At 43.5% G+C, this 27,484-nt stretch overlaps 1 protein-coding gene across 3 annotated transcripts in view; it reads left to right on the top strand.

Moving 5' to 3' along the window:
- The window catches only part of PTK2B (protein tyrosine kinase 2 beta), a 126,448-nt gene that overhangs the window by 70,086 nt on the left and 28,878 nt on the right, over nucleotides 1-27,484 (top strand). For all 3 annotated transcript variants that reach the window (XM_077868755.1, XM_077868753.1, XM_077868754.1), the window contains exons 3-5: nucleotides 22,103-22,281; nucleotides 22,824-22,911; nucleotides 24,118-24,197. In XM_077868755.1, coding sequence (XP_077724881.1) covers nucleotides 22,103-22,281; nucleotides 22,824-22,911; nucleotides 24,118-24,197 — 347 coding nt within the window. The remainder of the gene's footprint in view (nucleotides 1-22,102; nucleotides 22,282-22,823; nucleotides 22,912-24,117; nucleotides 24,198-27,484) is intronic.

Here is a 27,484-nt window from a genome sequence, read left to right as displayed (position 1 = left end):
TTATTAATGAAAGAGTCCTGAATGATGTCGTGATCCATTCTACAAATATTTGTGGAGTACCCCATGTACCTGACACCATGTTGGTATGGCCTGGAGGTATCATCATACTCCAAAACGGATGCGCTTGCTGCTTTCATGGGGCTTCCAGGCCAAAGGTGAGCTTGACATTGACTCACAGTAATGAATGAAACTTTAAGAAGCATGTGCTCTGACAGGAAGAAAGAAGGTCTGTGAGAGTGTAAAATACACTACTTTGAGCTAAATGTCAAGGAACAGCTTTGCTCTTCAGGGCCCATTTATGGACTCTGTGTCTAGCTGCACACAGACTCGGACTCGGCTTCCTTGCCTGGGACTCTTGGGCAGTGGTTCCTCCCACCCTCTGCTCCTGACTTCTTCCTGCACCCTCCTTCCCTAGCAGACCTTTGCGCTTTGATGAGTTTTTCTACTTTCAACTCCTACTTCTTTTGCCATCCTCCCCGTGCTCAGCCAGCCAAGCACTTGTCTTTCTACAAGAACACATCTGAAGTGATGACACCCCCACTTAGCTGTGTCTGATCCAGTAGAAGCAATGGAGAATCGCCTTGGCACAGTCCAAGGGGTAGCATCTCTCCCAAACATAGTTACTCCATGTGTACTTGCTGATTTCATGCTTTTCTTCCTATTCTCAACTGCTTTCCACGAGAATGCAATAAACTCATGAGGTTTTCTCCAGGCTGTGAAAAGTTTTGCAGATAAGGACTGGCCCTTGTGCCTAGGATCCAACAGAAACCGGACAGGTGTTGAAGGGAACTGAGCAAGTGGCGGATGAGAAATGTATTTTGCTCTTGTTGATTTTCCATTTCCCCTTTGTCTGATAGTCATAGGAAACTGTGTTTGTTTGGGAGCTCTGAATCTCTGTTGCAAGTGGAGGCTTCTATCATTATATACTTCTCTAACATGCTAATTTGCTTGTCTGGGAAAGAGGTTAAGATAGCACTTTGTAAACAACTAGCAGAGTGCCACCCAGACGTGCCCACACAGGGCGTCTCTCTTTGACGCTTAGTAGCTTCTCCTTCATTCTCCTTCTCCCCACCCTCCTCTCTTTCTCCTGCTCTCCCCCTCCCTTCCCCTTTCTCCTTCCCCTCCTCTGCTCTCCCACTGTCTTCTGTGTAGTGTCAGACAGGCCTGGTTTACACACACTGCTAAAGATGATTATGAGCGGTGCCCCTGCCAATCTCAAGAGCATCATGATGCGGAGGGTAAATTTACACGGTCACCTACTTCTAAGTGCCACATTCACTCCTCTCTTTGCCTGGCGTGCTGACTTGCTGACTCAGTGTTTTCTTTCTCTGGCTGACATTGGCTGACCCACTCTCTGCATGGGCCTGTCCGTTCATGAGGGGGCCTGTGTGTCTCAAGCAGAAAAGTAAGCACTTCTCTGTGATAGGGTGTGGTACGAGAGTGCTGGGGGTGGGCGGCACATCCAAAATCCTCTTCCTTGGCTGGCCTCTATCATGCTGGAAAGCCATGTTCAAGATCCATCCTTGTTTTGTCCTGAAGCATCCCCTCTACTAAGAATCCACATTGACATCCCCAGGAAGGACAGAGCCTGAACCAACCTTTGCCCTTTGCACCTGGTCCAGCTGCATCCCGTCCCTCAAAGCAAGGCCTCTGGGCTGCAGGGTTGGCTTGTGGTGCCTCTTCTCTGATGTGTGAGCAAGGTAGAGTTTGGCCTGCCCTGCACACGCTTGTCCTCACCGACCTCTCCTATAAATCCAGTGGTCATTGTATGTACAATACCTTCAAGAATATTCCCAGAAAGGTACATTTCAGATATTGGGACCTAATGTCCCTATATCTGTTAGTTTCAAGTTTAAGCCTATCACTTAACCCAGACACAGGGTGCTATGGACTGAATGTCTGTGCACCGCCCCCCAACAAATTCATATGTTGAAGCTCTCATCCCTGGCATGATGGTATTAGGAGGTGAGACCTTGGGGAGGTAATTAGGTTTAGATGAAGTCATGAAGGTGAGGCCCCAGGATGAGGTTAATGTCCTTTCAAGACAAGGAGGAGACCAGAGTTTTGCTGGCCCTGTGAGGACTCCATGAGAAAGCAACCATCTGTGAACCAGGAAGAGCTCTCACCAGGAACTAAATCTACTGGCACCTTGATCTTGGTCTCCCAGCCTTTAGGACTGTGAGACATAAACGTGTGTGGTCTGTGGCTTTCTGTTACACCAGCCCGAACTGACTACAACATGGAGCCAACAGCTCTATGCCATCAGAGGAGGTGTCTTCAGCCAGAACTTCACAGTCTCTGGTTCTTTGTTTCTAGAACTATCCCTGCTGTCCTCCCTCACATATCTCTAGGGGCGAGACCAAGGTTGAGAATGCAAGAGGAAGAGAAGGCATGATTACCTGTCCTGGGAACTTGCTGTTTCTCAAAGAAAGGTTGCCCTAAGAAGAAGACACCAAGCCACCCAAGGCTAGCCTGCCATATGTGGGGACGGTCTCTGAAAACCTGAGAGGAAAGAGTTCAGCCAGGAGGCCACAAATCATTACCAAAGAGACACTCACAGTGATTTTTTAAAAAAGATTAAAAAAAAAAAAGGCAAGTGTACAAGCACCTCCTCCTTTCTGCACCCCCTCCCCATTTCCTGTGCGCCCTACCCCGCCGGCCCACCCACCCACAGCCGCCTGCAGAGGCGAGCGCCAGGCAAGGGCGCAGAGCTCTGAGCCTCTCTGTATTTATCTGTATGCCTACATTCATTATATCGACAAATTAGCAGGCAGGTGCCTGTGCGTACGTTTCTATTTTTAATCTGGCGGTTGCGTTGCTCAATGTCCCTGCTAGAGAGAGGCTTTTGTCACGTCAAAATGAATGCTCTCGGAGTGATAAGTAATGCTAACTTTTATTATTTTGTTCTGAAATCACTTTTTAAAAATTATCCCCAAGATGTGTTAAGAATTGGGGACTTACAGTGCTTTTGTGTTTGTTTCCTGGGGCTGCGGTAACAAATTACCACACATCCCAGGGGCTTGAAACAACAGAAATGTGTTCTCTCACTGGTCCTGGAGGCCGGAAGCCCCATATCAAAGGGTTGGCAGGACTTAGAATCATCCCGTGTCCCTTGGAGCTGCTGGGGCTCCAAGATTCCTTGGTGAGGGGCTGCCGGACTCCAGGGTTGGAATCTGTCTTCATGACCCCTGCTTTCCTCTCCATGTGCCTCTCATCTGTGTGTCTTTTAGAAGGACACTTGTCCTTGAATTTTTGAGCCATCTAAAGAATCTAGAATGATCTCATCTTGAGATCCTTAAGTACATCTGCAGAGACCCTTTTTCCAAATGAGGTTACATTCACAGGTTCTGGGGGGTTGAGCACGGACATTTCTTTTGGGGATCATCATTCAACCCTTTGCAGCCATAGGTTAGGATCACGGTGTCCATCACTGGTACCCCATTCCGGTGTACACAGACCCATATGTACAGCATGCAGATGAGTGTGAGCACTTTGCACACACATGCTTACCCTCACTGAAGTGAGTGAGGCTAGTTGTTGGGAAATGACCCCAGAACATGGGCTCATGCCACTTTTCCCCACTGCTCCCCCGATCTTCAGTCCCTGGGTGGCCTGTGGCCTGCTTGTGCCCTGGTAGGATATCTCCTGTGACATCGTCAGGCTATGTGGCGCCACAGGCTGGTCCCTTGACTAGATCTCATCCAGTCACAAAGCTTGAAATTGGTGACCAAATTTGTAGCGCTAGCTCCATGACCCCGTCTCATGACTCCAGCTCACATGTCTACCTGCCTGCTTGCTGTCTCCACTGGACATATGATGTCTACGTGGAGGATCACACTCATAATCCCCTCCTCAAACTCTGCTTCTCTTCCAGGCTTTCCCAGCTCTTGTAACTGCAGCTCTGTTCTCTCAGTGATCATGTCTCAGGCTGTAGACCTCAGAGTCATTCTTGAATTCTTTCTGTCTCTCACACTCTGTATTTAGCCCATCAGGAAATCCTGTCAACCCTGCCAACAAAACATACCCAGATTCTGACCACTTCCTTCTCACCACCTGTCACCTGGATGCACTTGCCTCCTAACTGCTTGTGCTTGTAGCCTGCTATGGTTCATTTTGCAAGTGGTGACTGTGGTGAATCTTTAAAACATCAGTCAGCTAAAGATATATATTTGAGGTATAGGTTAAAGCATATTTCACTGCTCTCCTTTATTTTTTTCCCACGGCTCTCTTTTAAGGATTTATTTACTTATTTTTGAGAGAGAGTCTGTGTGGGAAAGGACAGAGGGAATAGGAGAGAGAGAATCTCAAGCAGACTCCCACTGACTGCGAAGCCCCATAAAGGGATGGATCTCACAACCCTGAGATCATAACCTGAGCCAAAATCATGAGTCCAGTGCTTAACCAACTGAGCCACCTAGGCGCCCCTCACCACTCTCCTTTAAACTCTCCAATGGCTACCTGTCTCATTCAAAATAAAATCCAAAGTTCTTACCTTGGCCTTCAATGGATGTTGGCAAGCAGTGGCCTACAGACCAAATATGACCCACCATCCATTTTTGTAAATAAAGTTATATTGGGACACGACTGCACTCGCTGCTTACATATTGTCTACAGCTGATTTTGAGCAGAGTTCAGTAGTTGCTATAGAGACCACAGAGCCTTCAACCTAAAATATTTATAACCTAGACCTTTATAGAAAAAGTTTGCCAAGCCCTGGCCTGGCTCTCTCTGACCTTTCCTCCCATCACTTTTCCCAGGTCTCTCCACCTCAGCCCACCCGCTTCTTTAGAGTTGCTCAAATGCACCAAGCACACAGGGGCTGCACACCTTGGGAACTCCATATGATAATGGTTTCTTTGCCTGGAAGGCTCTGGGCCCACAAGGCCACCCAGCTCCCCCTTACTTCCTTTGACGGTCATTCAAATGCCCCTTTATCAGAGAGGACTTTGCTGGCCATCTCCATGTGAAATAGCAGCCCCCTCTCATTCTGGTACCTATATCTGCTTTGTTTGTCTTCTTAGCGTTTAGTAGAACCTGAGATATTATTATATATATTTTAGGTTTTTTTCATTTTTAAATTTTATAAATACATAAATACATACATACATACATACACATATGTATACATACATACATACATACATACATACGCAGAAAGAGAGGCAGAGGCATGCAGGCTCTTTGCTGGGCGCCCAATGCGAGATGTAGTCCCAGACCCAGGATCACACCCTGAGCCAAAAGGCAGATGCTCAACCACTGAGCCACACATGCATCCCTGGTTTTTGTTTAATACCACCCCCCAGTAGAAAATAAGCTCCAGGAGAGAGGGACTGGTCCCCCTACCCCAAATTGCTGAATTAATTAATGAGTAGTTGTTTAACAATGAATGGATTGATGGATGGATGATAGATTCTGGTTATAAAGCCAACAGAGATTTACTGGCTAGAATTCTGTGTCTCAATTCCGAATTCCATCAGGAAAGAGAAAACGCTTCTGATTGATCTGGTGTCTACAGAGGGCAATGTCTTCAGTCTGTAGCAGTAAATGCCCAAGAGGTGCTGTAAATAGGGCTGGTGGATTGGTTCATAGAACCACTACCATGGTCTTCTTAGATGAGGCAGACAATCTGAGTCACCAGAGAGCTTTTAAATACCAGTTTTCCAAGTCCCATCCCAAATTCTCTGAATTAGAATTTCGGGGTACTGGGACTGGTTGTTGCCTGAGAGCATTCACCTCTGCCATTTCCCCTATCCAGATTTGGCCAGCTGAATAGTGACTGCCTCCTGTCCATCTCTAAATGGAGGCGGCCTCTTAGAGAGCAGGGGCTGCATCTTATTCACCATTATGTCCCCTGTGCCTACAGAGAGCCTCACACAAGGTAGATGTTTGTGGAATGAATGAATGAACAAACAAATGAAATAATGCCTGAAAAGTACTCAAATGAGATCGGTAATCTTTCAGGTCACTTGATGTAAAGACCACATAGGAAGTTGACCAGAAGGAAGATTGGCATTCATAAATAATAATGTGTAGGAGGGGTGATAGAGTTTCAGCTGGCTTAAAGTAGAATTCTCTGTATCACATTGGGCAAGTCTCTTGACCTCATGGGTCTCACTTTCCTCCCTTAAAAACAGAGTCAATGGGGAGCCTGGGTGGCTCAGTAGGTTAAGCATCTGCCTTCCGCTCAGGTCACCATCCCAGGGTCCTGGGATTGAGTCTGGCATCGCTCTCTGCTTCTCCTTCTACCCCTCCCCCATCCTGCTCGTGTTCTCTTTCAAATAAATAAATAAAATCTTTTTAAAAAATAATAAAAGAATACAAATAAAAAGAGAGTCAAATTAGGTGACCTGTAAATTTACTTAAGATTCCAAAGTTCCAGCCTAAGATTTATGAGCTTAATAAACATTTGAATGTTGGAGTATCCGTATAATTGGAGATTATATTTTTGTGCCTACCTCAATGAGGTCTGCTTTCTAGGATCTAGAAGGCAAAATATCTGTTTAATTTCAGTTTCATCAGGAGCTGAATGAATTTTGGTCATTCTTCTTCTGTCTGGCTATGTGGAATTTACTGTCTAGCCAGCATTTTAATTTTAGAGTTTTATATTTTACAAGGAGTTTATTCACTCCTTCAAAGCTGATCCTGTACATAAGGTATGAAGTCTCCACTTGATAGCACATGAGCCAAGCACGTGAGCATAAACTATGGCATTTGTCTCAAGCTGGAAGATGGTGTCTGCTTCTACCATTTAAGTATGATTTTGTTATGCCTACTCTGCACAACCAAGTTTATTATAACAGCTGAACTAAAACATTTATTTTGGAAGATATTTTTTTACAACTATAAAATGAATTTATGAGAGATATACATGAAAGGAAAGCTATAGACCAGCATCTCTCATGAACATAGATGCAAACATCTTCAACAAAATGTTAGCAGATGGAATCCAACAATTTATAAGATGAATGCGTGTTCATCCAGTATTAATAATAGCTTTCTATTTAGCACTGCTGTGTACAGGCACTATGCTAAACTCTTCACTTGTATCACCTCATTTAATCCTCATGAGAACTCCAGGAGATCGGAAAATGTTTACATTTTACAAATGAGGAAACTGGAGCAGAGAAATTATTTGTCCAAAATCACAAAGTGATCAGAAATGAAACAGTTTCTGATTCCTGAGGCCATCCTCTGATACTGTGTGGTATACAAAAGTTCAAACACAGGAAACCTAGAAGAATAAAAACATATGTATGGATATGCACTACCCCAAGACAGCACTGTTCACGTTTTGATGTATTTCATTCTGGATTTGTTTGTTTCAGTTTCTAGCCACTGTCCTTCTTTGTATATGGTTTTGTATCCTATACCTCCCATTTATTACAAGAGAAGCATTTTCCAAAACTTTTCCAAGCTCTTTAAAACTGTGTGGCCCTCCCATTATTTCTGGGGCCGTTTCAAACTTTTAATTGGCTACTTGCTGTGGGGATTTTGCTATTTAAAACATTTCTACAGTGAGTTTCTTAGTATACAGGATATTTCTGTATTTTGAGTCATTCCTTCAATTTATTCTCTGTCCTTGTCTGGGTGGCTTAAACAACTGGAAATTTATTTCACATGGTTCTGGAGGCTGGAAGTTCAAGATTGTGGTTGGGTTCTTTGAGGGCTCTCTTTCAGACTTGCGGAGGGCCACTTTCTTGCTGTGTACTTACATGGCAGACAGATATCTCACCTCTCTCTCTTTTCACTTTTAAGGGCACTAATCTTATTCATGAAGGTTTTGCCTTCAAGACCGAATTACCTCCCAAAGTTTCCACCTCCAGATACCATCCCACTGGGGATTAGGGCTTCAACATATAGATTTGGAGGTGATAAAACCATAGCATCCATAGAATGCTTCGAGACAAAGAACTAAGTCGAAGATATGAACACTTCTCCATTTCTCAGTATACCACATATATTCCTTTGATATCTGTCTTTGTACTGGGGACAAGAACTCCTCCAGGCAGGGACTTTGTCCTGTTCACTGCTATACTCACATATAACCACAGCACCTGGAAAGGGACCTAATATGTGGCACCAGATTAATGAGTAATTGTTGAATGCATGGGTCAGAATCCCTGAGAGGCTTTCTTATATAATGTTTTCTCCTTGCAGAAGAAAATAAATATTGATGAGTCAAGCAGTTCTCCTTGGGGAGCTGTCCTACACCTCCTGGGTGGTGGCCTTTGGAACTATTCAGGAGCCTCCTTTTTGGATTGTCATATTGTCATCATCATTGTCAGGATGACTAGACCAAGGGGCAAGACATTCATTGGTGACAGCCATGGGTGATGAATGGTTCCACACAACCAAGAATCGTCCGGACCCAAGTGCCAGCTGTGCCCATTGAGATTCACGGATGTGAGCTATAGAGCATTATAGTGAAATGAATGCCCAGGACCCATCACCCTGTGTGAGAAATAAAATTTCACCAATCACGTTGAAGTGACCCACAAGATGCCACACAAACAAATCATAAAATCATTCCTTGAAGAGGTATATTATTAGGAGGGGGACCTTTTCAAAGAAGTGTGTGAAGTCCACTTGGTACTTTCCTGTAACGATCTTCACTCCTCCCAAACCTCAGCTGGGCATCAAAAGCCCTCCCTCGTGGTTTATTAGTAAATCCAAACACTTGACAGAACAGTCTCTTTTTTTTTTTTTCCACAGAATATTTTTATTTCTCAGAGGCATCTCTTATGTTTTGTTCAAGTCGTTTAAAGAGAATACCTCTTGTTGCCTTTTTGACCTGCTTTTTGTACTTCCTCAGAGCTTTACTTCCTGACTCTACACGTAGCTGACAAGAGAAAAGGAAGGAGCCTGTTGTAGTGAGCCCTTGCCATGGGAACAGAAAACCCTTCACGGTTTTCTTGCTCCAAGCAGAAGGAAATCATTTTTATCTGCATTATTTCTTCTCAGCCAACTTCTTCATGGCCATGACCTGACATCCTACAAGGCTCATTTATCACACTTCAGCCTCCTGCTGCTGCTAATACTGGCTTCAGCTTGGAAACAGTATCAGATCCCTTTTCCAGAATTGACTTTCCTCAATCACCTGTGCTCCTTATTCAGAGCTCAATGGCTCTTGGAATCCTGGCAACCATGGCTTGCTTCTCTTCCCTTAGCCACTATCATGGGAGTGGGTCTCTGAAGATGTCAGGTTCCACTCAGGCAGAGAGAGTCTGAGGAGCCTCTGGCCGAGGCCCCCTTGTACTCCACTTCAGGCTCTCAAATTTATATCTCAGTTACAGATTTCTTGAATTAATTAATCCAGAAATGGCTTGTCCCTTCTGATCCCATGCCTCTCCCTTCTCCTTTGCCTGCCCATCACGATAATGATCACCATCTATTGAGACCTACTCTGTGCCAACCACTGTGCTAAGCTCTTTGTGTATCTGTAATCCACATAAGCTGACCAGCTTGCTTTTTCCTTGAGGCCAGTCTCAGTACTGTGTCATATCCCAAATAGTATCAGTCTATCATCTAAAAAGAATTAATTGAAAATCAATTTAAAATGTTATTCTCTTTAGGAGGAAAATATCATTGGGGTTGCACTTTCAAGATAGCAAAATTTCTTAAAATTCTCATAATTATTTCTTAATAACTATTTGGGTTGGCTGCTGTCCAGAAACATCTTCGCTTTCATTTTCAAATTCCTAAATTCGGGCCCATGCAATCTCTTCTCTTTCTCCCCTCTATGGTTCTTTTCTAAATCTATTCTTTTTCTTTCTTCAGTCATTCTTTGTTTCTTTCATTGTAAGTCAAATCCAACTGGATTGAGACCTCTCCACTTTTACCCTCCCCATCACTAAGTTAATGGTCCAGAGGTGCAAGAGTTGGATGGTGCACAGAAACCCCTTAGAAGATAAAAGAGGGGACAGTTAACATCCTTATAATTTAATATCTGCTCTTTTTATTTACAACACATGCTATTTGATCTAATCCTGCCCAAAAATCCACAATGGAAGGGGTATTTTCCCATTTTACAGATAAAGAAACAAGGTTAGGTGACCTGGCCAAGACCACACAGCCATGGCCAGATCCAGTAGATGCCAAAGCCTGTGATGGTGTTGATCACAGCACTCCTGATCTCTTGAATATTTTTGACCATGGTATACTGTCCTTTTACCCCCAAGTTGTTATCCAGAGAAGCTGGCTCCTACTCATTTACTCATCAATTCTTTCTTCAAATATCTGTGCCGAGCACTGGGCTCCAAGTAGGGGATGATATTGCATGTCAGATTTGGCTTCTGACCTTGACTTGAAAGGCTGGAAAGGCCAACATGGACAAATGTCTTAGTTATAACTAGTAAATGTCTGTGTCAGTGTCTTAGGACTGCCATAACAAAGTACCACAAGTGTGGTAACTTAAAACATCATTGTTTCACAGTTTCAGAGGCTAGAAGTCCAAGATCAAGGTGTCGGCAAAGCCATGTTCCCTCTGAAATTTGTAGGAGAAAGATTCTTCATTGCCTCTTTTTAGTTTCTAGTGGTTTGCTGGCCCTATTTTGGCATTCCTTGGCCCATAGATATATCACCCAAATCCTCCACCTTCGTGTGGCACCTTCTTCCTGTGTGCATGCCTCCCTCTATGTTCAAATTTCCCCTTCTTATAGGGACACCAGTCATATAGGATTAGGATCCATCCTAATGACCTCACTTTAACTTAATTCGTCTGTAGAGACCCTATTTCCAAATAAGGTCACATTCTAAGGGACTAGAGGTTAGGATTTCAACATATCTTTTGGGGGACACACAATTCAACCCATAACAGTACCTTACTAAATGTGTGTGCACAATTCTTGGGACCCAAGACAGGAAACAAACCCTATCAATGCAAGTCAGGGAAGACCTCACAGTGCTGACTGGCCCCAAAAGCTCACCAGGAGGAGAGCACAGAGAGAGGGGTGCCAGTGTCCTCCGGGTAGGAAGAGTATGCTGTGCTTGGAGAGGGAGGCCGGAACTGACAGCATACCACGGGTGAGAGTGGGAGATGAAACTTTCATGCCTCAAGCTAAAGAGTTTGCATCCTATCCTAGCACACAGCAAATGAGAGCCAATATGGTTTTCAACAAAAGTCATCCATTTAAGTTTGCCCTCAATCTCAAAGTGGAGCCTTTATAAATAGAATTTAAGCAGGATGTTTTTTTCAAACTACGGCTTTAATTTATTAAAACTGTAAATTCAGTCATCTAAAAAGAGGAGGGTTGTGCCTTCCTTAGGAGTGCCTTGGGTGGCTCAGTCAATTAAGCATCTCGCTTTGGCACAGCTCATGATTTCAGGGTCCTGGGATCGAGCCCCCTGTTGGGCTCCCTGTTCATTGAGGAGTCTGCTTCTCCCTTTCCCTCTGCCCCTCCCCCCCACTCATATGCTCTCTCTCTCTCAAATAAATAAATAAAATCTTAAAAAAAAAAAAAAAAAGAGGAACATTATGCCTTCCTTAGGAACAGAGTAAGAAGAATGAGTGAGATCAAGCCAGAAAAGCCATTTGAAGGCCAGTGCCCCAGGTGGGGTCCCACGAAGCAGATGCTGCACTGTGGGGTTGCACTCAGGAGGCACGTCAGGGGGTACTCTTATAAAACCCCCCTGGGGGTAGTGACCAAAACTGGATTGGGCAGAGAGAGAGGGTGGGCTGTGATATGGCCACACCACGGGGAGCTCCAGGGTTCCGATGAAAAACCAGGGCCTTTAAGTCCCCGGATACAGGCTGCCCCCAGTAAGGGCTGTGACCCTAGACAAGCCGTGGGCAATTCTAATGGGGGCGGAGGGAGAGGGGGTGGCAGGCTGTCAACTCAGTTGTTTCTAAAAACCCAGCCACTAGCATGAAGATATTTAATAAGTTCAAACAACAACAACAACAACAACAACAACAAAATTAGGTGTTTTGTTTAAAAAAAATAAGTGAACCTGAGAAAATCATGAGACTACTAAAGAAGTGATAAAATCGTGACTGAGATATAAAAATAGACCTTTAGATCAAAGGGACAGAAAAAGACACAAGAAGCAGCCCAACACATATAACGACTAATGTTAGACACCCTTGTGAAAACAAGTTAACTTTAAGCCATATCTCACGCTGTATACAAAAATCTATCTCAGATGGGGGAAAAAAATGTGACTGAGTACCAATAAAGCAGAGAGAAAGTGGCCTGAGCACTTAATTGCTTGGGTGACCTTTCTCTTTGGGGAAATAAATGATCCTGGGCGCAGGACAAGCATTCATTCCTGTCCCTTCTTTGTTTCTGACTTAGGAGAGGAAATGCCAGAGACAGAGAGGCAGAGGTGGTTTGGGGTCTTCATGCTCTTTGATAAAGCAAATAGTCAGTGTTAGGCAAGTCTGAAGAAACGCCACAGAAATCCCACTGCATGCAAGAAGGTGTGAGCCAGGGGCAGTCTGAGAGCTTGTTTTTCAGTAACCCCCAAATGGGCAGAGGTAACGGTTTCCCTATAGCAAAAAATAAAATAAAATAAAAAATACATCCAGGGCTCTTCTAAATAACAAGTGATAAAATTAGGACAGCTTTTTTTTTTTTTTTTCTGTATTACATTTGGCAATTTAGTGACTAGATAAATATCTTAAACTGTTGTTCCTAAAAAGTGATTTAGTAATAGAGAAAGAAGTACTAAAAAAAAAAAAAAAAAAAAAAAGAGAAAGAAGTACTGAGTCATTAATGACCATTTATGAGCCATGGGCCGAGGGCTGGTTTGGCTGCTCCCACCATTCGCTTGAGAAGTTGTGTGACTAGCAGAGGAGAGGCAGTCAAGTGAGGGGGGCAGGGCTGATATAAGAGCTCTCACCTTCAAGTTCCTCTTCCTTTAAACTGATTTAAAGAATCGCCCCCACTCTGGGCCCCCTCAAGTCAAGCCACTTTCTTCCTCCTACCCTAAATAGAAGTTCCTTGGTGTGAGGGGTTGCTCTCTGTGTAGGTACTGAGGCTCCCCACAGCGCTTTGTGAAATGAGTGCATCATAGGGAGTTGCTGATGGTTTGAGGGAAGGAAGTGTTCTGTGCCTTCATACAACAAGGGTAGTGAACAGCAAGGAGACTGGCTCCAGGAGCTTGTCATCCTACGAAAGTGTGGGTCACAACCTGGTTTGTGTGGGTCACAACCTGGTTTGTGTGACTCCAAAGTGCTCTGTGTCACCCTTGGTGGACAGCCTTGTTTCTCCCCACCTAAGCCTGAAGGATTTGCACACCTTGCAGTGCAGTTCCTGACATATTGCAATTCTGGAGCTAGCACAGACATTGCAGGTTGAGAGCAAAGTCCCCCACCAGCCCCTCCTCCAAACCCAGTCACAAGCTCCAGGCTTCCCAGACCAACTGGCTACCAATTTGGGGGTTCCTACTACTCACTTCCGAAAGTTCATTAATTTGCTAGAATGACTCGCAGAGCTCAGGAAAGTGCTATACCACTGATTACAATTATATTGTAAAAGATGCAAATCAGGACCAGCTAAATGAAGAGATACTTGGGATGGAGTGCAAGAGGGCCCCAAACATGAAGTTTCTTCATTCTTAGGACACATCACCCTCTGGGCATGTCAATGTGCATCACAAACTAGGAAGCTCACCTGAACCGGTGCTTTTATTGAGGTTTCGTTGTGTAGGCATGATTGATCAGTTGATGGATTGATTGGTTGAACCATTGGTGATGTAATTTGACTTCCCAGCTCTCTGCCTGTACCTGAAAGATAGGCTGCTGATATCATGTGGCTCCAAGTTCCCAGCCTCTGATCACATGGTTGGTCCTTCCAGCAAAGTGGACCCCCATCCTGAGACTTTAGAGTCCCACCATGACTCACCTTGTTAGCATAAACTCAGGTATGATCCATGAGCCTCACCATGAACAACAAAGTCACTAACACTTAGGAAATCCCAAGGATTCAGAGGCTCCCACCCAGAAACAAGGACAAAGACCAGCCAAATTCTTTACTATATAGCTACTTTCATTAGCAACCAGTGAGGTGATAGTGGTGGTAGATGGAGGTGCCCATCTCCAGGAGCTTCAGGTTTGCTTCTCTGGGAAGAATGCTGCTCCCATAGGAACCTGCCAGCACCAGGCAGTCTCCCAAATCACGCACTTTACGTTTAGAAAACACCCAACTTCTTCCTTACTGCAAGATGGAATCTCTCTTCCCTATGAAAATCTGTCGGACAGAGTCTCAAATGAATTTCTATCCCAAGGACCTAAAATTACCCCCACCATCCTTACAACAGAAATTGGGTGCTTTTTAGAAAGAAACCTAGGAAAATGTCCCCTCAAGCTGTACCCTAGAGAGTTTCCTCCACCACAGAGCAAAGAGTGGGATTCAGTCCCACCTCTCTCAGAGACTCAGAGTGGAAGAGAAGAGGCCAGGCCTTGTCTGGCCTGATAGAAATCTTACTCATTCATTTGATATGGTACCTTTACTTCTCATGTGCCTGGGCATCTCCCTCACCAGAACCTCTCTATTTATTTTGAAATTATTTTAAACTTATAAAAATGTTGAAAGAACAGTACAAAGAATTCCCAAAGTGCCTCCACTCCGATTCCCCAGTAGTTGTGTAGCCAGCGCTCAGAGGTGCAAGAGCACCTGGTCCCGCAGACCCCACACAGACCAGGCTTGGCCACTCACCTCCACAAAATTCAAAGACAGAGAAACAAGTGGTGGTGAAACAAGAAGGGGATTTATTTCAGTGAGGCCAACACTGGGAGACAATAGACTAGTGTCTCAAAGACTGCCTCCAAAGTGCTGAAAATACTTCCAGGTTGATGTAAGGAAAATGTGGGGCAAGGTCAGCAGGTAAGGTCAGATAAATCACTGTCTTGGGGTCAGCTCAGGGCAGGTCCTATTGGTTGAGGGGGTAGTTTCCATTCCCATCACAGGATGCTTTGCCCATAGGGTCTTTTGCCTGAGTTAAGAGATAAGCTGGGGGGGGAGGGGAGAGAAGGAGGGGAGAGATCAGCTAGAAAAAAGGACTTAATTAGAGTATTTGAGGCTAAAAAGAAGATAGTGAAGTCCTCTTTCAGTTCAGATCTATCAATGCCATATTTAGTAGCTCTGTCTCTGTACACATGCTCGCACACACGTCCATTGTCGTTATTCTTTTTCTGATTTATTTGAAAGTAAGTTGCAGCAACACCACCCCATCAAGCAAAATACTCCAGTGTTTTTTGGGGTTTTTTTTTGTTTGTTTGTTTGTTTTTTGGGTTTTTTTTTTTCTTAAATACTACAGTGTTTATTCCCTCACAAAGACACTCTCCTACAGACCTAGCCTGCAGCCATCAAAGGAGAAAGCCCAAACTGCTATAACACTATCTCGGAACTGGAATATCCATTCAGATTTTACCAACTGTCCTTCCAGTGTCTGTTTTTTCTATCTGGCCCAGGAGCACACATTCCATTGAGTCACCATGTCTCTGTGGTCTCCTCCAGTGTAGAAGAGTTCCTCAGTCTGAAAGGCTGCAGGCCTTTTCAAGGAGATGGTGAAAAGGGAACCCTCTTACACTGTTTGTGGGAAAGCAAACTGGTACAGCCACTCTGGAAAAAACAGTGCAGAGCTTCCCCAAAAAGTTAAAAATAGAGCTACCCTATGATCCAGCAATTCCACTTCTGGGTATTTATCAGAAGAAAATGAAAACACTAATTCAAAGAGATATATTCATCCTTGTGTTCATGGCAGCGTTGTTTACAATAGCCAAGTTATGGAAGCAATCCAAGTGTCCATCCACAGATGAATGGATAAAGAAGATGTGGTATATACACAGTGGAGTATCACTCAGCCATAAAAAATGGAATATTATCATTTGCAATGATGTGGATGGAGCTAGAGAGTATTATAGTAAGTGAAATAAGTCAGACAAAGACAAATACTGTACGGTTTCGCTCTTATGTACAATCTAACAAATGAACAGAAAAATAAAACACAACAAAAAGCCAAGCTTATAGATACGGAGAACAGATAGATGATTGCCAGAGGGGAGATGTGGTAGGGAGTGCGCAAAATGGCCAAAGGGGATCAAAAGGTACAAACTTCCATTTATAAAATAAATAAGCCATAGGATGTAAGGTACAGCATGGTGACTATAGTCATAATACGATGTTGTATATTTGAAAGTCACTACGAGATTAAATCTTAAAAGTTCTCGTCACAAGAAAAAAATGTTTGATGATGTGCAGTGATGTATGGTAACTAGATTTATTGTAGTGATCATTTCTCAGTGTAAACAAACACTGAATCATGTTATATCCTGAAACTAATATAATGCTATGTTAATTATACCTTAATTTTTTTAAAAAGGTAACAGTTACCAAAAAAAAAAAAAAAGAATACAGACCTTTTATTCTATAGGTCTCTGGAGAGATTCCTCACCCTGGGTTGTATAACTAGACTTGGCCAAGAACTCTTGGCAAGAATATTTCGGAAATAATGCTGTGCTCTGCTTGGTGCATCAAGGTGGGAGGCATGGCTTTGTTTACCTGTTCCATGACTGATGATGTTAATTAACCTTGATGACCTGATCATTTATACACACATATGTATATCATATATACACACACACAGACATATATATGACTAGAATCTGAGGGAAGATATGCTGAGACTATGTCAATATCCTATTCATCATCAGATCTCCACCCTCCAGCTTTATCATCCATTGATGAATCACGCCTGAACCAACCAACACTGAGTTTGTTGCCAAATTTTGGTTTCCCGTTTCCATTCTTTCTTCTACTACATTTACTAGTTGGCATTCTACCGTAACGAAGAATATTCCTTTCTGTCTCATTTGTTTATTTGTCTATCTCAGATTCTGTTTTATTCAACGGGATGTAATCCATTATATATGTACTGTAATCCATTATGTGTGTGTGTGTTATTTTTAATTTTTTTAATTTTTTTACTACTTTTTAGATTTAAATTCAGTTAATTAACAAATAGAGTGTTACTAGTTTCAGAGGTAGATTTTAGTGATTCATCAGTCTTATATAACATCTAGTGCTCATTATATCAAGTGCCTTCCTTAATGTCCATCACCTAGTTATCCCATCTTCCCACCACCCTCCCCTCCAGCAACCCTCAGTTTGTTCCCTATGTATTTCTATCACTATATATTTTTATACTTAAGTGTCCCAGATCTGTCTTATGCCAGCCCCTTTAGGCTAATACTGTTTCTTTGTTATATATCCCAACATTCTCTGAATACTTCCCTTTTTTCTAGGACAAAAAGATATTCTTGTACTTTCTTTGCCCCAGCCCTGGAATCAGCCATTTGTCTAAGGATCCCTGGATTTATTTATTTATTTATTTATTTATTTATTTATTTATTTATGAGAAAGAGAGAGAGAGAGAGAGAGAGAGAAAGCACGCAGAGGGATGGAGCATGCTCCCTACTGAGCATGGAACCCAAAAGTGTGGCTTTATCTCACCAACCCTGAGATCATGACCTGAGCCAAGATTAAGAGTCAGATGTTTAACCAACTGAGCCAGCCAGGAGCACACCCCCTCACCTGCCCCTCCCGCCACCCTGTCCCAGTCCTTTTAGTGGAGAAAGGTATTTGGAAACTAAGACCCAGTGTTTGGTATACAATGACCATCTGGATGCCATTGACCTCAGGCTCTTTCAGTACACATAGGGCTCTCAGTGGCACATGCTCACAACTCCTGTGTGCTCCTGGGCTCCCACGCCTTCTCCCTCTTCAGCCCTGTAAAACCTTGAGTACTCACCAATACTTCCAATTCTAATCCCTCACCTAAGGATCCACTCTAGCTTTCTCCTCTCCATATTTTGAGTATGTTCTCCATCATCAAGAAGCTCATTTCCCATTATCTTTAATATATTTACTCTTTTGCTGGATCCCCCTGTAGGTAAACTTTGTCTTCACCTCTCTAGCATCTCTGCTCCTGGCCCCACCTCCTCCTTTGCTCTGTTCCTGGCTTTGCAGCCACTGCCAATCCCTCAGCCTCCCACCTTTGGCCTTGGCCATACCACATACTCCAAGAGGAGGGAAAAGTAAAAGAGACAAAAAGGTAGAAGAGGACAGCAGGGTTTGTTTGTTTGTTTTTCCAAAGCTTTCTTTGTTTTTACAAAAGCACAAAAATTTCCACTGGAGCTCTAAAGGTAGCTCTCTGCCTCCTAACCCTCTTCTATTTGCAGAAAATATGGGTTTATTCATTTATTTTATTTTTTTTATTCATTTGTTTGATGTTATTCATTTTTTCACCATTTTATACAGAGATTTCAAAAATAGTGGAATCCCTTAGCTGGACTGATCTTCCTCCAGATAACAATGATAAAATCTGGACAAAATAACAAGGAAATGATCTTGAAAGCCTGGGACAGTAATCATAACCAGCAGAAACTAGAGGGAAATCTGCTCTTGAGAGCAGAACTGTAAGGAATGAGATTTGCAAATTTCTGGCGTTTTGCCTGAGGGCGCTTTCCAATCTGAGAGGGGTGGGAAGGGCAGAAAGCTGCAGCCTCACTTGGCTTGAGGCATCAAAGGATAGAATTTAGGGTTGATTGAGCAGCCAAAATATTGAGGAAAATCCTGGAGAAGAGGGACCCCCCCCATGGAGTGAACCCCAAAATAGAAAATTAGTTTTAATTTTTTTTAATTTTCAGAAGCATCAAAATACATAAGCTATTTAGGAGTAAAGTTACAAAAGATTGCAAAACTACATACTGAAAAAATGCAAAACACTGCTGAGAAAAATTAAAGAAGAGTAAAATTAAGTGGAGATATATATTTGCAGATTAGAAGACTCCAAGCTACTAAGATGTCAATGCTACCCCCCGCTAAGCTATTGATTTCACACAATCTCAGTCATGATTCAGCAGGCATTTTATTTATTTTTTTAAGATTTTATTTACTTATTCATGAGAGACACAGAGAGAGAGAGAGAACCAGACAGAGAAGCAAGCTCCGTGCAAGGAGCCCGATGTGGGATTCGATCCCAGGACTCCAGGATCATGCCCTGGGCAGAAGGCAGGCGTTTAACCCCTGAGCCACCCAGGAATCCCCTCAGCAGGCATTTTAAATAGAAAGTGACAAGTGATTCAAAAATGTATATGGAAATGCAGAGACCTAGAATAACACAATAATCTTGGAGAGGAGATGGTAAAAGGTTTATACTATTTGACATCAAGATCTCCTCTAAAGCTACAATAATGCAGACAGTATGGTACTGACAGAGTATAAACAAAGATCAATAGATCTGAAGTGAGAGTCTAGGACTAAATCTAAACTTACTAGCCAGTTGATTTTGACAAAGGCAGCAAAACGATTCAATTGGAAAATGAAATTCAACAACCACTGCTGAACAACCATAGATCTTTATGAGAAAGAAAAAGAATAAATGTTGACCCCTACCTCACACCATACAGAAAAATTAATTCAAGATGGTTCACAGACCTAAAAGAAAAGTTAAAACTATAAAGTTTATAAAAGAAAATAGGAAAATATCTTCATGATATGGAGGCGGGCAAAGGTTTCTTAGACACAATGCAGAAAGCACTGACCATAAAAAAAAATTTTGATAAGTAAGGCTTTACCAAAAGAAACTGACAAGGAACTCACTAATAGGCACAGTGCAGACCTGGAGAAAATATTTTTAAAACACATAGAAAGTACTTTTATCTAGAATGTATAAGGATCACCTACAGCCCAATAATAAAAAGACAGCACAGAAAAATGGACAAAGGAGTGGAACAAATACTTCACAAAGGAAGATACATGAATGGCCAGATGAAAACATGCTCAATATCATTAGTCATCAGAGAGATGCAAATTAAAAGCACAATTAGATACTATACATAACCCTTAAAAAGACATAATACCAAATGTTGGTATGGATGTAGCATAATGGACATCTCATATATCACAGTGGAAATGTACAATGGAATGGTCTTAGCAGTTTCTTATAAAGTTAAACATACATCTACCTTTGACACAATAATTTCCACTCCTAGATATTTGTCCAAAGGAAATGACAACATTTGTACACAAGAAGACCTGTCCATTAATGTTCATAGTACTTTTATTCACAGTAGCAAAAAATAAGAATTAACCCGGGTATCTAGAAACAGGGGAATGAATTATATATACTAAATGTTTCCATTTATATGAAGTTCTAGAACAGGCAAAACTAGGCAAAAAAGGGGTGAAAACGTAGTTGCCTGGAGTTGGGGTGGGCATGGACATTAGGGTTGACTGAGGAGGAGTATAAGGAAACTTTCTGGCTATCTTGAAAAGTTCTGTATCTTAATTATTGGCATGCAGATTACACACAAACTGTATAGCTAAAATGTCTGCATCTTAATGTCTATAAGTTTTACCTTAAAAGAACTGTAAAAAATGGTAATAGTTGAATTGCGGTTGTGGGGGGCGGGGGGTGTTGTCAGTGGTAGAATGAATGAAGCAAGAATGGTTGAGTGTTCATAATTGTTGAATATGGGTGATGTGTACATCGGGATTTATTATACTCTTTCCTTTGACTTCAGTGTACTTCATTCATATTTAAAATTTTCAGTAATTACAGGGATTCTAGTCCTGGAGAAATTAGACATAAGCCAGTAAGTTTCATTTGGGGCAGGGAAGTCTCTCCATTTAAAAACATCAGAGGCTGGGACTCCAGGTGGAGCTCAGAAGTGACAAGGGTATTTTGGATAATATAATCATATGAGTGGACAGAGCAGTACAGAGGGTCGGGGCAGGAGAAATGGGTGGAAATAATGACAAAATGGTCAGCTTCACAACCATGAAGCTCTCCCTCTTGTCTGTGTCTGTCTTGCTGTTGGTCCCATTGGTCACAGCCTTCTTCCCCATCCCAAGACCACAGTTCTGATCCCTGCACTGATTTGTTACAACGGTTAATGTGTGCGTTCTGTGCCTCAGTTTCCCCATCTGTCTCACAGACCAAGAGTTGACTGCTCTGATGGACATTTGTTTCCCTAAGGGAGAAGGGACTTTTTAGGGTTAGTGTCTTTTAGTTTTACTGCTGCATGGAGTTGAAGAGGGCTGGCAGGAGGCAGAGCTGGATCAATGCATGTGGGTTGCCCAGCCAGCCCAGTAATTTGGTATTCCTTTAAAACAGTACCATTTAAGTATGAGTTTAACATTTTATTAGTGAAAATAAGAAGAGTTTAAAAAATTTGCCTTTGATGGTACTTTCTGCTCCATTGAGAGTGGGCTCAATTCACCAGTCATGTGTGTAACCATCTAAGAAACCTGAATTAAACTGAAACTGATGTGATTTCAGAACTAGGCGGGACCTTATGGATGGATTTCCAGGCAGCTGCCCAGTGGACCTCTTCTTGACCCAGCTCTGGCTCAAGGCCAGGAAACTATGGCGTCAGGCTCTGGGCAGGCCGACTTCTGATCAACAAGAAAGCAGGAATTGGAGGGTTCTTAATTTCTTGTTAACACTTAATTTCCTGTGGCCATGCTTCTTATGTGGAAACTGCACCACTTAATTCCATTAATGTGAATCTCATCCTTCTGCCTTGCCTAGCTACAGCACCCCGCAAAGCAGCTTGGCCTAGTAGAAATCCTCAGAGTCCACTGGCCCCAGGTTTAAAACCCCAGCTTACTTCCATAAGCTGTGTAACCTACATTAGTCTGGTCATCAGAGCCAAAAGGGGGTGTAACACCTACTTCCCTGTGTTGTATGGATCCATGAAATAATGTATGCAAGATGCCTGGAGTGCCTACTACAGACCCTTGGTAATGCTGGTTAAATTGGAAACCATTCAGAGGGTGTTTTTACATGGCCAATGCTCCATAATTATTAATCAGTTTAGTTGGGGTGGGCTGCAGAAGACTCTGCTCTTTGCCTTGCTGCATTTGCTCCTACTCTCTCCTCTCACAGTTTCTCGGTCTCATTTTACCAAATTATTCATTCATCAAATCCAGCCCACTGTGCACTAAGCCTTGCGCTAAGTGCTAGAGAACCAGAGATAAATGAAAGGTTAAGATGGAACCCTATCCTAGAGAATCATATTCCAGGGGCTGTGTGAGGACCGTGGCAGCCTAGAAGGGGGCACCCCTGAATTGTGTCTCTCTGTTCTCCTCCCCAGGAGGTCATTGCCTCCATCCTGCTGAGCGGACGGATCGGGCCCAACATCCAGCTGGCTGAGTGCTATGGGCTGAGGCTGAAGCACATGAAGTCGGATGAGATCCATTGGTTGCACCCGCAGATGACAGTGGGTGAGGTGCAGGACAAGTACGAGTGTCTGCATGTGGAAGCCGAGTGGAGGTAGGAGAAGAGCCCTGGGCTCTTGAATGGGGGGAGATGAGTATGGAGTGGGGAGGCCCTAGGAAGTCCATCTTTGGAGCACTTCCCAACCCCTGAGAATCTTCTAGAAAATCTGAGTGGCATTTAGGCTTAGTCTTCTTACAGCATCCAATGCATGTATTGGCCAAGGCCTAACATGGGCTCACAGCACACCCCCTTCCCTGGGCAGATATCAGGAACATCCCTAGACAGGATGTTCTTGGTGTTATGGAGAAGGAGGAAGAGTAGGGCAGGGAGGATAGAGAAGCCAAGTCAAGGGCTCATCTGCAAACCTAAGGAAAGCAATTGCCACGATAAAGGAAGAGTTGGAGAGTCAGGACTAGTGTTGCCTACTACCTGCTGGCCACCCCTCTGTCCTCCATGGTCCTCCACAGTCCTCCACCTGACCACAGACGAGGGAAAGAGGAAGCAGGTCCTGAATGGGTGCCCATGGGCCTCATGGGCAGACCCTTACATGACCAGCTTCCCTGTGTCAACCAGAGAATCTGAACTTCCTATCCCAGGTATGATCTTCAAATCCGCTACTTGCCAGAGGACTTCATGGAAAGCCTAAAAGAAGACAGGACAACGCTACTGTATTTTTACCAACAGGTAGAAGTATTTTATCTTCTTGTCCCCAGGGTTTTATTACTCATCCTCTCCTGAGGAGATAGAAAGACAGAGCCCAGATTTTGGAGGTCCCAGTCTAGGAAACTTCTCTTTGGGGACATACATGCCTTGGTCCCTTGGTCAGGGGTTCCAACCCTGGTTCTCTCATGGCTAATTGAGTGCTGGCTCACCCCACCCAAATGCACAGGTCCTTTTGGACTTTGCTGGTGGCTCTTTACTGCCCAGGAGACCTGGTGGTGAGCAGATAGAGCAGGTCCAAAGAGGAGTGGTAGTCTTAGCAAACAGACTCTGACACACCTGGCTCCTAGCCCAGCTCTGCCACCTACTAACCCCATATCCTCCTAGGCTTAATTTACCTGCCTGAAGCTGTTTCCTGTTTCAAAAGATGGAGATGATAATAATAACGTTTACTTTATAGGGTTGTTATGAGGACCAAATGGTATCATTAGCTGGGTGCTGGTGAACCTCCTCTCCGAAGAAAAGAATCTCTGATTTATAGCACGTGCCAATTTCCATGGTGTAAATATTTCCCTACTATGGCATTTTTTAAGCTACCAGTATGATATCATACGGCTTGCAAAACTACAGAAAATTTAATAACTGGCTTTCATGAGCTGTTTGGAGCTGCTGTCACCTGCCACCGGCTGTACTGCCGTTAGCATGCCTAGCACAGGACATGGCACCGTGAGTGCTGAGGACACGTGAGTCTGCTGCCACTATCATCTGTCTGGTCTCTGCTCCCTCCTGGTTTGCTGGACACAAAGCCAGACTTTGATTGTAGAATGGATGACATCTGCCACTACTTACGAACAAGACTGAATAAACGATTGGCTCATCCCCAAATTCCAGTTTCTTTATCTCTAAAGTGAAGAGTGGAGAGGATAATCTGAGCTCTAGCCTCATAAAGCCATGAGAGAATGTGTCTGAAAGTGCCTCCAAAAACCTGAAGGCCTTGGCTTGTGGAGGCATGATTCTAGAGGACTCTAGAAGGAGGCAGAGGCAGAGCAGAGGGGAGTCTCCCTCCCTGCTCTTCATCTGCTACATGTTTGTGTATGGTGGGGTATGGGAGACAGAGACAGTTCAGTGCTTCAGGATTGGGTTCAAAGCACCCCCCATCTTCCTGGGCCTCTGTTCAGGGACATAGGGAAGGAGGGCATGACTCTCAACCTTGGCCTTTCTCTCCACCAGCTACGGAATGACTACATGCAACGCTATGCCAGCAAGGTCAGCGAGGGCATGGCCCTGCAGCTAGGCTGTCTGGAGCTCAGGTATGTGGACTTGAGGCCCCTCCAGGGACTAGAGTTCTTGGCCAGCTCAGAATTGCTTCCAGGGTGGGAAACAAGAGTAAGTATGTGGGGGAGGTGGGGGGAACAATGGATGAATGATGACTAGAAGGTAAGGTGCTCACCAATTGGTCCTTAGAATAGAAAGGCCAGTCCTATCTCTGGTCAGTGTCCCCCACTGCTCTTGCCTCTAGGCTGCCTGCTTCTTCCATCTATCCACCATTCAAGTGATTCAGTAAATGTTTCTTTGAGCCCTAGGCAAGGTCCTGGGAGATATTTGAATGTTGGGTCTTCATCCTTGTTGTTCACTGCTATGTCCTCAGCTGCAATAGGCACCGATAAAAATTCATAGAATTAGAAAGTCTTGCAGAGCTTCCCTCAAACTTCTGGGTCTGGGAGGTGACAGGTGTGTCCACGGTTGCTTATAATACAAGGCAGAATGAAACATGTGCCAAACTCACACACTTCTAGAAGCCCTTAATCCTTCCTGAAGAATCAGGAAGAGGGGATCTGAACGTCTCAGGAAGGAGGATACATCCCTTTGGGAGATGATGGGGGGAGCTGGGAGTGAAAGACAGTTCATTCCGGACTCAGGGATCAGTGGAAAGAAAAGAACAGACTGGACGGTAGTGGGAGTAAGCAAAGGAGGACCAGATTGCGGAAGACTTTGAATGACAGTCTAAGAAATAGGCCTTATTCTTGGTCGTGGAAGCATTCGGGGTGGAGGAGGGTGGCGTGGTCAAAGCTGTGCCTAGCACTTTCTCGACCAGAGTACTTTTCAGTTTCACCATTTGTCATATCCATCATTTCTTTCATCAGTAAAATGGGAATGATGATAATAGTAGTGACCCTATAGGATTATTATAAGGAACAAATGAGCTAATGTATTTAAAGTACTTATAGTGATAGGAACAGAATATTTAGTAATTATTTATTGCTTGTATTGTTTGTATGACTTTTTTTTCTTTACCCTTACATGACTTTTTTTCTTTACCTTTATTCATTATTTATTTATTTTAATAGACCTTTTTTTTAAGGATAGTTTTAAATTCAAAGCAAAATTGAGAGGAAAGTATAGAAGTTTCCCATATGCCACCTGCCCTACACTGTGCGATCTCCCCACTATCTATCAGCACTCCCACCAGCATGGTACATTTGTTACAATCAATGAACCTACATCAATACATGATTATTACCCAAAGTCCATAGTTTACATTGGGGCTTATTCTTGATGTTGTGTATTCTATGGGTTTTGATAAGGCTATGCCGTCATGTAGCCCCCATTGCAGTGTCACATAGAATAGCTTCACCACCCTAAATCCTCTCTTCCCTATCTGCTCATTACCCCTACAACCTCTGGCAACTACTCACATTTTTACTATCACCATATTTTGCCTTTTTCAGAACACCATATACTTGGAATCATACCTAATTAATTTTTTATTGATTTCTTGGAAGTCCTTTGTAAATGCCAAATACTTAATTTATATTTCCCCCTCTAAATTAAAATGTGAAGTTCTTGGGCCACATGCTAGCAGTTTTTTTTTTAAGATTGATTTATTTATTCATGAAAGACACACACACACACACAGAGAAGCAGAGACATAGGCAGAGGGAAAAGCAGGCTCCTCACGGGGAGCCTGAAGCAGGACTCGATCCCAAACCCTAGGATCATGACCTGAGCGAAGGCAGTCACTCAACCACTGAGCCACCCAGGCATTCCTTTTTTTTTTTTTTTTTTTAAGATTCACATGCTAGAAGTTAATACCTTCCCAGTGTGAGGAACCACGCAGCTTCCCCTTCACCTGAGACACCCAGGACCACTGCCCCCTCCCAGCAGAGCCTCTGAACACTCTGACCTAAAAGCTCAGAGTGAAAGTGTACACTAATAGTGGTTAAATAGTAACTGGTAATAAGTAAAGATTCAAGAAAGAACACTCAGCTTGCTTCAAAAGGCATTTTGTCTCATAGTTAATTTATAAATGTTGATAATGAGCAACTTATTCTATTGCTTTTTAGAAGAAAAACAGAGCCAACTGGATTTTACATAGATGCTTCTTTACTTTCTGCTGGTTTTACCTGGGCATCAGTTATGGGCCTGTGCCTGCCCATGCCTAGCTTTCCACCAAGTGTTAGCTAGTCAGAATGGCAGACCTAGGCTTCACAGAACCAGCCAAACACCAGGGCCTCTCTAGAAGGTGCAGCCTTATTCAATGATGGCACTGGGGCAGGTTGGAGACTATTGGGTGTTCACTGACAGCAGCTGAGATGGGACTCAGCACAGAAGACTGTGATGCCCAGTCTCTGGGGACACTGGTACATACGATAAGCAATGGTGACTGGTCCTCTCAGTCATCCCAAAGATGTTCCACTGCTCCAAATGTTAGAGACACACAGATCATGACACATCAAGTGATTGGGTACCTTTGTCAAAAGCAACATGGTAACTGATCTTCAAGGGCAACCAGTGATAGAGGGAGTGGTTGGATTGCAGGAGATGGAAATGACCTAAGTGCGCTCCCGAGTTTCCTAGGTTTTTTTTTTTTTTTTAGATTTATTTATTTATTCCAGAGGCAGAGAGAGAGAGAGAGAGAGGAGGGGCAGAGGGAGAGAGAATTTTTTAAGCAAATTCCACACTGAGCATGGAGCCCGACACAGGGCTAGATCCCCCAACCCTGAGATCACAACCTGAGCCAGACACAAACTAACTGCACCACCCAGGTGCCCCGAAGCTTCCCTTTTCTAAGAAAACATTTTTCCATGTACCAACACCTCCATCATTCTAACATTGCTATTATTTTTCATGTACTTTAATTCCTCACTGTTCATTTCAAAATTTATTTCCCCTTCCATTTAGCTAATCCCAATTTTTTTAAACTAAGGCTTATTTAAATATTCTCATCCTCAGAACTCCTTCATCCATCCCCAGTCTCAAAGCTTATTCATTCACTCAATTGCCATAAGCCAGGAGGGATGTTAAGAGACCGCTGTCATTGGGGGTTGGGAAGCAGATCCCACTGTGTGGCGTACTCTTCTCGTTCCCTTTTCAACCTGGTAAACTCTTTATTCTGCATCTTTAGAAAGTTTTCTGAGCCAATGTTGCCTGCTAGCCCTCTGTGTTCATAGAAAACCTCAGAGGATGCCTGTGAAGCGTCCATGACAAGCACCATAGTGGCCATAGGTTCTTCCCACTGAGCCAGCCCAAGGGTCTTTCCATCTTGAAGTCTCCCTTTCCTCATGCTCACCCCACCTTCCCTACCCTGTATGGATCT

Source organism: Canis aureus, chromosome 24 (genome assembly GCF_053574225.1).
Source record: "Canis aureus isolate CA01 chromosome 24, VMU_Caureus_v.1.0, whole genome shotgun sequence".
Classification (NCBI taxonomy): Eukaryota; Metazoa; Chordata; class Mammalia; order Carnivora; family Canidae; genus Canis; species Canis aureus.
This window is presented reverse-complemented; position numbering and strand designations above follow the sequence as displayed.